The sequence below is a fragment of the Mobula hypostoma genome, chromosome 9, assembly GCF_963921235.1.
Source record: "Mobula hypostoma chromosome 9, sMobHyp1.1, whole genome shotgun sequence".
NCBI lineage: Eukaryota > Metazoa > Chordata > Chondrichthyes > Myliobatiformes > Myliobatidae > Mobula > Mobula hypostoma.
In genome coordinates this window covers 82,442,062-82,454,229 of record NC_086105.1, presented here as the reverse complement: position 1 = coordinate 82,454,229, position 12,168 = coordinate 82,442,062, and the positions used below count along the sequence as shown (strand labels likewise).

Below are 12,168 nucleotides of genomic sequence, written 5' to 3'. Positions count from 1 at the left end.
CGAATTCCTCCGTTTTTGCACTAGACTGCTTTGTTTTCTCCCGGGTAAAACACGACCTGGTCACTTTGAAATGCTATTGCACAACGCCTCAAGAAAAATATATTTGCCCGTTGCAATGACCTGGTAGAGGTGCCGTTGGAGTGTCATTTAACGTGCCTCTACGTCAAGAGAGTTGCCTAGACTGGAACCTTGCGTCATTCAAGACAGCCCATGTGATGGTCATGATTGTGTTGTGAAAGGAGAGAATTTACCGTAATATATGTAAGGTTACGCTCAGAAATAATAGAGTGTAAAACTTACTTTTGTTTGATAGGCTCATGACTTCAAGAAATCCTTTGTTGTGTACATTAACAGCGGTAAGTAGGTTGGATCGTGAAATGAATAGAAAAAGTATATTTTGTTTATCAGTTAGGTAATATAGAAAATACTGCAAATCTTGTTCTGTTTCGAAATTTTGTTTTGTCCGTGTATAGAGGGATAAGAAGAGAAGAAATCGATACGCCGCTTCAACAAGGAATCTGTCGAGGGCGGTGCCAGACTGCGTAAAACAGGTAAAAGTATCTGTGTTTTTGCCGCTCTCTTTTGCTGGGTGAGTCTCATCCAGAGGGTGATGTTGCAATCTTGCAGACTGTTATATTCAGACACACTGTGAGCCAGCCTGTATTCCACAGAGACATTCTCTCTCTCTTTCCTACCTCCCTCCAAATTACTGTAACTTTTTGCTGAACAGAGCAACGTTGATTCAAGTTGCAACCCCCTGCTGGTTACAAGCACGGAGACCGGTTAAAGTTTGCAGTGCACCCCTTCGCCACAACCGGTTGCCCTGAGGTAATTCGCCCGTGAACCACCTGCACACAAGTGCTGAGGCTATTTTGTTTTTGCACAGAACACCCGCGACCTTGCTTTGGAAACAAGCGCCGCTGCCTACTGCCGGAAAAACGAACGAGACATTTCATCCCGGTACCGGGGACAGTGGATTGGGTGCATTTTTGATTTTTTTCCCTGCAGAAGTGGCCGTGCAAACTGTTTCAACGATCTCTTCTTGCTGCAGCAACCACCCTGGAGGAAGGGTGTTCGCCATCAAGGAATGAAAGCGGCATCTCTACAAGCTGCGTACACCGTCCTCCTTGCGCATCGCGGAGTACAATCTTGTTACAAACCACAGTGAAATAAAAAAAATCCTCCCGCTCTTCCCTGCTTTGGAGAAGGACCCCCTCGGCTTTTTTTTTTGTTTAGATCTCGAGCTCCCTTTGATGAGTTTAAACGTGCACAGGGCTAGTCCCATCCCAATCCTCCGCAATGCCAGATGGAGACCGAAGCGACTGGAAGCCGAAGAGCCGGCTCCTAAGTGCCCGCGGCTGAGCGACTCTTCCCCGGACGCTGCTTACTTCTCCGCTCCGGGATCCCCCAGCCCGACTCCAAGCAGTCCCTGCAGCAGCCAGGCGTGGGCTCGGATAGGAAACTACCTCTTGCTACAAAACCCAGAGAGGGACAAAGTCTTCAGGGCAATCGGGAGCCACACCGGGAAGGAATTTGTGTGCAAGGTATGGAACAAAAAAAAACTCCAAAAAAGTCACTACTGTTTTATATTTAGGTGGGGGGATGCCTTTTTCAAAGCATAATTTTAATAACTTCTCTTCCTCTCCTGCCTTGTGTGTTTGACTCCCCGGGCGCTGCGTAAATTAGTTGGTAGTTTGTACCCAACTTAAGGCGTTTTACTCTCTGACGGATGCGGTTTAGTGCATTTCCGGTCGACTTAAGCAGCGCACGGCGGCGCCGCCATCTGGAGGGCAGCAATGAGATTTCCTGAATGAGTGGCGCAATCGCGATATCAAAGGGCACTTTACATTGAACCCGCAATTTCCATGCTCACCATAAATCATAAGAGCAGAATTAAGCTATTCTGCCCATAGAGACCGCTGTAACTTTCAATCAGGGCTGATTTATTATCCCTCGCAACCAAATTCTTTTGCATTCTCCTCCCCGTAACCTTTGACACCTTGTGTAATAAAGTAATTTCGACGCCTGGCCAGCCAATCCCACCTGCCCCTCCATCCCCTGCCAGTTTCTGTGGCTGTCTTTTTTGTTTTGCATCTCTACTTAGCAAACACAGGAGGTTCTGCAGAAGCTGGAAATCTATAGCGATACACACAAAATGCTGGAAGAACTTAGCAGGTCAAGCAGCATCTATGGAGGGGAATAAACAGTCGACGTTTCGGACCGAGATCGTTCATAGATAGAGTGGACGTAGAGCATCCGTTTCTCAGGGTTAAAATGTCTAATACCAGAGGGCGTGCATTGAAGGTGAGAGGGGATAGGTTCAAGAGGAATGTGAGGGGTAAGTATTTTACTCAAGAGAGTGGTGGATACCTGGAATATGTTGCCTGGCATAGTGGTAGAGGCAAATACAGTAGAGGGTTTTAAGAAATATTTGGATAGGCGCATGGATGTGAGGAAGATGGAGGGGTATGGACATTGTGCAGGTAGGAGGGATTCCTTTTTGTTGTTGTACGTTTTAGCTGATTCGGCACAACATTGTGGGCCAAAGGGCCTTTTTCTGTCCTGTATTGTTCTATGTTCTATCTGCCTGATCTGCTGAGTTCCTTCGGCATTTTGTGTGTGTCGCGAAGCAGTTAAAAGCAGCTTTTTCCTTACCACTCACCACCTGTTCTGAATTAATAACTCCAACTGCTAGAAATAGGCAGCATTTGTGTGACCTAGCGGTGACCTTTTGGATCAGATCAAAGTTCCGCACAGATATCATCGACATGTATCAAATCGGATTTTAGCGGATAAGCACTACTTTGCTTTTGTGTTAACATGTTAATTTGCCTAAACTCGGGATTCTGCGACTTGCTCGGTAAAATAAGGGTTAAAAAGCCGCTCCTTAAGCATTAATAGCTAAAGTGTTGAGTGTTTTATTTAGAAATAAGACGTTGTTTCGCATCCACAGGTTTTTGATATTAGGCAATACCAGGATGAAATTGGACCGTATCTGCAGATGTCACTCCACGACAACATCACTGCGATCGAGGAGGTAATCCTCGGGGAACGGCAGTGCTACGTGTTGCTGGAGAGGGGCCATGGCGATATGCACTCGTACATGCGGAACCGTAAGCGCCTGGGCGAGGAGGAAGCGGCGCGCCTCTTTCACCAGATCGTCTCGGCGGTGGCCCATTGCCACGATTCCGGCATCGTCCTGCGAGACCTCAAACTCAGGAAATTCGTCTTTGTTGATGAGCAGAGGTGCGTTCAAAACGGGTGCATCCAACACCGAAAACAAAGCGATTGCATTCACCTTAATCCCAGCTCTGCGCGGCTGGTTCTATTGCTGGGCTAGTAATCTTGGCTTTTGTTTTTTTTTAAAAATCAAATTTTGTTATCCGCAGTGATGCTATGAAGATATCACATTTTACCAAAACCAAGTCGGTAAGAGGATCTGTTATCCTTACGTCTATCGTGCTCCACCTAACCGCCCTCTTCAAACTAACCGAGGGCAATGAGATTCCATAAAATATGGCGCACGCTGTCAGTGAATAAATTAATTAATTTTAAATCCCTTGCAAGCCACGATAGTCTTTTACACAGAATGAAAAAAGCACGTCTTAACTCTCAGATTATACTTGTACTGAATGCTTAGGTAAACTGAATGTGGTTTCTTTAATGGGTTGTGTGTGCTGTATCTGTAATGTAACCGACATGTTTAATTGAAATTGGTTAATCTGCCTTTTGAAATTTTAATGCCATGTTAGTACAACTTTTAGACGTGACTGGCAAAATAATTGACTACTTAAGCATAGGATATTATATTTCAAAGGATCAGAGAATGCCCAGAAGAAAATGAGTATATGGTGACATAAGGTTTGGAGTTTTATAAACCAGAGTTAATTAATACACATGGTCAGAAGATGATTATGCAATCACCTGTTAAATAAAAAAGACTACATTTCCAAAATAGTAATCAGTAACCATTTTGTGAATCTGTAAATGCTTCAATGAATTTCCAGGTGTTTAGACAATGTTTCTGTGCTCTTGTTAGATCAAGGAAAATTGTACAGCTTTACTAAATGCTCAGTACAGAACTTCAGGATAGTTTAACACACACAAAATACTGAATGAATAGGTTTCTACTAGGGGGATATTTATATGGGGATAGGTTAATACTTCCCTAAAGTTCTTATGGTGTCCTCAGGGAATAAGCCATAAAATAGTTACATCTTGCAATGATTTACCTATAGATTTATTCGTTTAGAGACGTAGAACACCACAACACAGAAACAGGCCTTTATGCCTATCTAGTTCATGCCAAACTATTATCCTGCCTGGTCCTATTGACCCATACCAGGACCATAGTCCTCCATACCCCTCCCATCCATGTGCCTATCCAAATTTCTCCTAAATGTTGAAATCAAACCTGCATCCACCACTTCTACTGGTTTTAAAATAATTTTAATTTTTTTTAGTGAATGGTAATTGCATTCTACATATTTGCAACAATAGAGATAAAAGTCAATGGGTCTCTAAATATTTCAAAACTATTGTTTATTTTAGATGAATAAAGCATATTGCACAAGGTTATCAAACATTTATAGACTGGAGTTGGGCAAGTGCAGGTTTACCGAAATGCTATTATCTACAGCCTTTTTAAATGAGTAAATTATTAATAGAAATAATAAACATTTAAAATTGTGGCTAATGATGCATGCAGCTTTGATAGATGATTAAGCACAGGACTGCAGCAACATTCTTAAGGGGGCCATTCCCAACAGCTGTGGCAATTAAAGATTTGATTGCATGTTCCCATTTCAGATCTTAGGGTCTTCCCTCAGCATTTACAAATAAAAGCAAAATAGCTACTTAAACTACAGAAAAGGTCTTGTTTATCTCAGATATAACCCACAGTATTTGCCTTAGGCAAATTACCCTCTTTATGTGACTAACAAAGCAACTTGGCCTGAGATATAATTATTGTACAGTGAGGTAAGTGAATTCCAATTCTATTTTAGTGTGTTTATTTCACAGTTGGGGTTAGACTGTAACATGCTGCTAGCATGGGACAGTTAGGTGAATTGTACAGTGCCTTTTACAGGAAGCTTAATAAACTCACGAATGTGTGAGAGTTTGGTGGTAAATTTTGATGAAGTGGGGTGGGTGAAGGTTTATGTGATATGTAAGAACATAACAGAAGGAAACAGAAGCAGAGCTGGTTGTCCAGAGCCCTCCAGCTCACCCTGCCACTCACTACGATCCTGGCCTGAAATGTCGACTGTTTATTCCCTTTCATAGATGCTTCCTGACCTGCTGAGTTCCTCCAGTATTTTGTGTGTGTGTGTTATTCTGGATTTTTAGCATCTTGCAAATTCCTTGAATTTATGTTCTCTTCTACACCCGGCTCCTATAACCTTTTAAATGTTTATCTCTCTCGCCACCTTAACTATGTGTATGTCCTCCAGCAGTCCCGGGGGTAGAGAATTGAGATTCTCAGTACTCTAGAACTCATTTCTATGCATCACACGTCACAGTTTTGAATAACTAGCCCATATATTTTTGTAGCTAACCGCCCCCCGGTCTGTAACTCAGCCAGTATTCTTTCACTGCTGTAGGTTGTATATAATTCACAAATGACAATCCACATGTAGCAGGTATTAAGGTTAACAGCGGTATTTATATAGCACATTAGTTAGAATTACTGCAACCAGCAAGGTGCATGCTATATTTTCCCCCTTCATCATGTGCTACAGATTTGACAACACACCCAAATCTGGATGGGTGGTGTTGCAATGTAAGGTACTCTCATTGTCAAAACAGGTGCTGATTGTTGATTCAATGTCATAAGGGACCATAATACACAGAGAGGGAGAGAGAGAGAGACACACACACACACACACACACACACACACACACACACACACACACACACACACACACACACACACACACACACACACGCTGGATGAGTCATGTTTTCTATTTACAAAACACAAGAGCTGAATCTTCTGCCCTTTCCACAGATTCCGGCTTCAGATGTAGGGCACATCTTTTCAATCACCCGATTGACCTGCTCTTCAATAGCATCAAACTAATTGTACTTGTTATAAATATATGGCTTTTAGCTCCAAAGCTTTCACTCTATTAGAAATATGTATGTTTAATTGTACTAAGCAACATGTGAAATCTGCATTTAAATGTTCACACATTCAAGTTTTACAAGGCTGCATAATTTATAATATCATCAATACTGATCAAACAGCATAAATACTTTCAGCAGCTTTATGAAGTAAAATTACTGCAGAACTTTGAAAAGTCAAGACAAATATTCGGTGAGCACGTGTGTGTATGCATGCACCTGTGTCTACACGTCTGTGTTGTGTGTTTGTGTGTGTGTGGAATGGGGTAGTGGTATTTCACTAAGGAGTGACTGGTTTTCACATCCATTCTTGCCTTGTACTGTTTTTAAGCACAGTGCTGATTATTTGTCTGCCATTCCCACAGGAGCTGGCTGAGGCTGGAAAACTTGGACGATACTCATATCCTGAAGGGAAAGGATGACTCCCTGTCTGATAAGCATGGATGTCCGGCTTACGTGAGCCCAGAGATACTGAACTCGAGTGGATGTTATTCTGGGAAGGCAGCGGACATCTGGAGTCTCGGCATCATGCTCTACACCCTCCTGGTGGGATGCTATCCTTTCCACGATTCTGACCCCGGTGCCCTTTTCAATAAGATCCGGCGCGGGCACTTCTGTATCCCGGACAACATTTCACCCAAAGCCAAGTGTCTGATCCGTAGCCTGCTGAGGCGTGAGCCCCTGGAGCGACTGACGGCTAGTGAGATCCTTATGCACCCTTGGTTCCAGGCTGCCTCTCGGCAAGCCCCCACTGATCAGGACTATCCCACCTCTGACCAGACTGTTCCTAAGCCTGCGAATGACTGACAGGAAGGGTTTACCCTTTTCTGTTGACACCAAAGTGAGGAATTTCTATATTGACAGGAAGAGAAACAAGACTCTAAAGTTGTCCACCCAAATCTTTTATTATTGAATGTTATTCCATTCACCTATTGTGTAGAACAAACATCATCTGAGTAGGCATTTAACTCTCTGTGTTCAACTTACCACAACAACAGTTGTTCAGTTGGATCCCAATGTAAGGCCAGGGTAGATTAGAATAAACAGGCAGCAGCTGCGGGGAGAGGAACTGAGATACTGAGAACTCGATAACTTTTGTTAGAATTCTTTTGGAATCCTTGGTTTATGGTGCAGTTGAAGTTCATCATATCCTCATATCAATTCCTAAACTATTTATTCATTTAAAGATTTATTTAAAAGGCAACCAATACAGGCATTTAACTTATTACCTGTTCAACATTGAAAAGGCTGTGAATTTCGTTAATTTGTATGTGATTGTTTTTTGTTATATGTCCTTTCATCTGTGGACTGGCCTGCTATTTGGGAAGACTGATGGATTCATTCATGGCTGTTTTCTAAGAGTCAGGCTGTTGAAGGGATTTCGTAGGAGTTCAGAGCGGTGCCAGCTTTTTCCCAGAGGCATGACTTTCTCAGTGACAGCACTGAAACTTGGTGGGCCATCCGGAAAAAAACACTATGTGCCAACCCACTGAGGGCATTGAAGCTTGGCAATGTGAACTAGTACCCTCAGGGTGCCCTAAGCTATGCACTGTACAGTGACCAATTTGATACCATGTGAACCTTCTGATAAATAGAAGTAAGTTATTTAAATGTCATAAAAATAGGGATCAGCTGATATATTTCTGGGTATGTGGTCCTGAACTGAGACAGCTGCTTCTATTTGTAGGTAGGTGATTGTAAATGACCTCAGGTGTTGATGGGTGGGAGCTGATGAGTGTGTGAGGGAGAATTGATCACAGGGAGATAAGGCACTGATGAGGGGAGTGAGCATAAACTCCATGGCTTGATTGGCCTCATGAAGTGAAAAGCTTTGAAACAAGGGCTCGGCTCTTCCAGATGCTGAGGACCAAATAAGCTGACCTTGCTGAGAAGTGTCTCATGAGCTGGAAAGGTAGCAAGTATCAGGTAATCTGCTGATACTTTACCCCTGGGCATTCAAAAACCATAGAAAGATTTGCAAAATTAAAAATATCAGAATATACTTAATTAAGAACATCTTAAAATCCTAGCAAGTATTTATGAACTTTAATACTTCACTACAAACCACATTTGGAACTTCTCTCCAGCACGGCAGCCACTGGGCTCAATGGCATCTCGAATAGGAAGTGTGAGGTCAAATGTGCCAACGTCTGACTTGCTGCCTGTTGCGGGCTCCTGCCTTTAGTTGGGCACATGTGGTGGACTGAGGCGAAATGAGCCGAGAAATGCCGATAGAACCTCCCAGTACTTGTGCTTTCTTTTATGTAGTCATTTGGCCCTTTTCATTCTATGACTTGACTGCATTCACATCACATTACATGTAGGTATTGATATAACGCAGTCAATGAATGGTTTCTTTTTTTTTTAGTAAAACATTCTTCCTACCAGCACAACCCTATAATTCCTCCTCAGCATGTACCACAAACAGTGTTGCTGCTCAAGATGATTTTGAAGTAATCTGAAATTTACCATTTTGACAACTGGTCAATCTCAGATGGTAATATTGACCAATAGGATTAAACAATTGCTGCGTGTGTACATATTTAAAGCGTGTTCAATCTTTTCAGGTAGTGTACCAAAAGTGCTTGGAGTTCTTTAACAAGTGTGGCATAGTTACATAATGCACTCCGAGTTTTCGATATCTTCTTGTTAAAATTAGGATGTGGAAACTTTCAAGAAGCAAATAGGAAAACCCTTCAACTTTACTAGCCCTTTTTGATGTAGAACATCTACTGTGAATTAATATAGTGGTGCTGTTTTAAGATACAGCCAGTCTTAAAAAGAAGGTATGAATGAAAGAGATCTGTACCATTCATCAAGTGCAAACATTAATTTTGACATGAATGAAGCAAATAATTTTGAGACGAGTCAAAATACTTCATTGTTGCTTGGCTTTTTGATCTTGACTGTTTCAGAATGTGATATAGATACCATGAGAGTACATCAGTTATTGTGAAGTATTTGCCTGATTTTGCCCTCTCCCTAATTTCCTTGCAGAACTTAAAAGAGGACCTTTAAGAACAAATTTGTGGAAGGGTACGTATGGTAATACAGTTACAAAACTTTATATATTGGGTAATTTACATTAAAAAGCACTGATGTTCCTCCTGCACTCATTACTTGAGAACCTCTTGAGACCTTAGGCAAACTAAACATATTTCAGCTTTTAGTTTTTTTAATCATTGTGAAGCATCACTTAAGACAATTGTGTTGAACTTTAAAATGTTATACAGATATCCATACACTCTCTCACTTGATGACTGTGATCAGTTTTTGCTTTGTTCCTTTCGTTGTGTTTGTAGAGTAATCTCAAAGAATGTTTTTCTTCAATTTGTTAAAGAGCTGGTTAACTAGCTCTTCAATGAGGTCATCACATGTAGGGATGAAACCAAAGCAGAAAGATCAGGCTAGAGTTGGATGATTCATCCTTCATTAATTGCTGTGTATATTTTTATACCTCATGTACAGTGTCCATGTAATTGGTGTCTTGTCAATTCTGTTCCATATTGTTAGAAAATACTGTGCTGATGGGTATAAAGCAACAGTGTCAATGTGAGTCCTTGCAAGCAATACTTGTCAGATAATAATCATGAGGTTAGAGGTTTAATGGAAATATTTCTATTTCTCTGGTGTGCTCATGGTTACAGCTTATCGTATCTATGATACAGTTTTGAAAAATATTACTACTGGCAAATACAAAACAATACTGGCAGTGATGTCCTGCTGATGAATACTAAACACTATTTTAGAAATGTAAACTATGTAAATATGTACAATTCTCAAAGAACAGTAATAAAGTCAAAAATACATGAATAAATCATGTCTTGTGTGCTATGTTAATGGAAATCCAGTGTTTGATAGGTGGTAGATTGTACATTTAGCATTCAGCACTGTTGTGAAGAGGGCATATTCTGGGTGGTGAATGATGGATGCTGCCACCTTAAGTTCATTACTTGTTGAAGATGTCCTTGATGGTGGGGAGGCTAGTGCCCATGATTGAATGGCTGAGGTTTCAACCCTCTGCAGCTTGTTCTGATCCTGTGCTGTGGCCCCTCTATATCAGACAGTGATACAGTCAGTTACGTTGCTCTCTATCGTACACCTGTAGAAATTTGCTCAAGTCTTTGATGACATACCAAATCTCTTCAAACTCCCAATGAACTATCGCCACTGGCATACCCTCTTCATAATTGCATCAATATGTTGGGCCCAGGATGTATTTCAGAGATGTTGATACCCAGGAACTTGAAACTGCTCTCCCTTTCCACTGCTGACTCTTAATGAGGATGGATGTGTGTTCCCTCGACTTCCCCTTCCTGAAGGCCGCACCTACTTACTTGGTCTTACTAAGATTCAGTGTGAGATTGTTGATGTGACACCTCTCAACCAGACTATCTGAAATTGTATGAAATTTCTGCCGTTCACCTGATGCAGAGATACTGAGATAAGTTAAGTAAATTATGCTCTGTAATGATTTTGAGAGGAGCACCAGCTTTGAATTGATGTACTTACAATTATGCTTTGAGTTGCGATGCTACATGGATTGTTGTTTTCACCTGGTGACTAACCTGACCAAGGAGGAAGCTGACATGCTTGTTTTCTTTGAAGGATGCCAGAAACATTACAGATAGCGCTGGCATTCTGCTGTGTCCCAAATATTGATTGGCACCTGATTAGTTCCAAGGGTTTAGATGGAGCAGAATTTGTTAAGTGTGTCCAGGATGGATTCCTGTCACAGTATGTGGACAGGCCGACCAGGGGGAATGCTATACTAGATCCAGTACTAGGTAATGAAATGGGTCAGGCCACAGATCTCTCAGGGGGTGAGCATCTGGGGGACAGTGACCACCGCTCCCTGGCCTTTATGGAAAAGGATAGAATCAAAGAGGACAGGAAAATTTTTAATTGGGGAAAGGCAAATTATGAGGCTATAAGGCTAGAACTTGCGGGTGTGAATTGGGATGATTTTTTTGCAGGGAAATGTGCTATGGACATGTGGTCGATGTTTAGAGATCTCTTGCGGGATGTAAGGGATAAATTTGTCCCGGTGAGGAAGATAAAGAATGGTAGGGTGAAGGAACCATGGGTGACAAGTGAGGTGGAAAACTAGTCAGGAGGAAGAAGGCAGCATACATGAGGTTTAGGAAGCAAGGATCAGATGGGTCTATTGAGGAATATAGGGAAGCAAGAAAGGAGCTTAAGAAGGGGCTGAGAAGAGCAAGAAGGGGGCATGAGAAGGCCTTGGTGAGTAGGGTAAAGGAAAACCCCAAGGCATTCTTCAATTATGTGAAGAAAAAATGGATGACAGGAGTGAAGGTAGGACCAATTAGAGATAAAGGTGGGAAGATGTGCCTGGAGGCTGTGGAAGTGAGTGTGGTCCTCAATGAATACTTCTCTTCGGTATTCACCAATGAAAGGGAACTTGATGATGGTGAGGACAAGATGAGTGAGGTTGAAGTTCTGGAGCATGCTGATATTAAGGGAGAGGAGGTGTTGGAGTTGTTAAAATACATTAGGACAGATAAGTCCCCGGGGCCTGATGGAATATTTCCCCAGGCTGCTCCACGAGGTGAGAGAAGAGATTGCTGAGCCTCTGGCTAGGATCTTTATGTCCTCGTTGTCCACGGGAATGGTACCGGAGGATTGGAGGGAGGCGAATGTTGTTCCCTTGTTCAAAAAAGGTAGTAGGGATAGTCCGGGTAATTATAGACCAGTGAGCCTTACGTCTGTGGTGGGAAAGCTGTTGGAAAAGATTCTTAGAGATAGGATCTATAGGCATTTAGAGAATCATGGTCTGATCAGGGACAGTCAGCATGGCTTTGTGAAGGGCAGATCGTGTCTAACAAGCCTGATAGAGGTCTTTGAGGAGGTGACCAGGCATATAGATGAGGGTAGTGCAGTGGATGTGATCTATATGGATTTTAGTAAGGCATTTGACAAGGTTCCACATGGTAGGCTTATTCAGAAAGTTAGAAGGCATGGGATCCAGGGAAGTTTGGCCAGGTGGATATAGAATTGGCTTGCCTGCAGAAGGCAGAGGG

At 42.2% G+C, this 12,168-nt stretch overlaps 1 protein-coding gene across 2 annotated transcripts; it reads left to right on the top strand.

Moving 5' to 3' along the window:
• Positions 1 to 287: 287 nt before the first annotated feature.
• Positions 288 to 9,932, top strand: LOC134351814 (tribbles homolog 1-like). Of its 2 annotated transcripts, XM_063058533.1 has the most exons (4): positions 288 to 356; positions 474 to 551; positions 2,954 to 3,246; positions 6,493 to 9,932. In XM_063058533.1, the coding sequence occupies exons 1-4, from the start codon at positions 318 to 320 to the stop codon at positions 6,932 to 6,934; spliced, it is 852 nt and encodes a 283-aa protein (XP_062914603.1). In that variant the 5' UTR covers positions 288 to 317; the 3' UTR covers positions 6,935 to 9,932. The 2 variants fall into 2 exon arrangements, with proteins under 2 accessions (XP_062914603.1, XP_062914602.1); XM_063058532.1 differs by lacking the exons at positions 288 to 356; positions 474 to 551 and adding an exon at positions 568 to 1,544.
• Positions 9,933 to 12,168: the final 2,236 nt, after the last annotated feature.

Coding starts and splice junctions, on each gene's coding strand:
- LOC134351814 (XM_063058532.1), top strand. CDS start 1,254: ATGAGTTTAAACGTGCACAGGGCTAGTCCCATCCCAATCCTCCGCAAT. Junction 1,545..2,953: donor GGAAGGAATTTGTGTGCAAG/GTATGGAACAAA, acceptor TCGCATCCACAG/GTTTTTGATATTAGGCAATA. Junction 3,247..6,492: donor GTCTTTGTTGATGAGCAGAG/GTGCGTTCAAAA, acceptor CCATTCCCACAG/GAGCTGGCTGAGGCTGGAAA.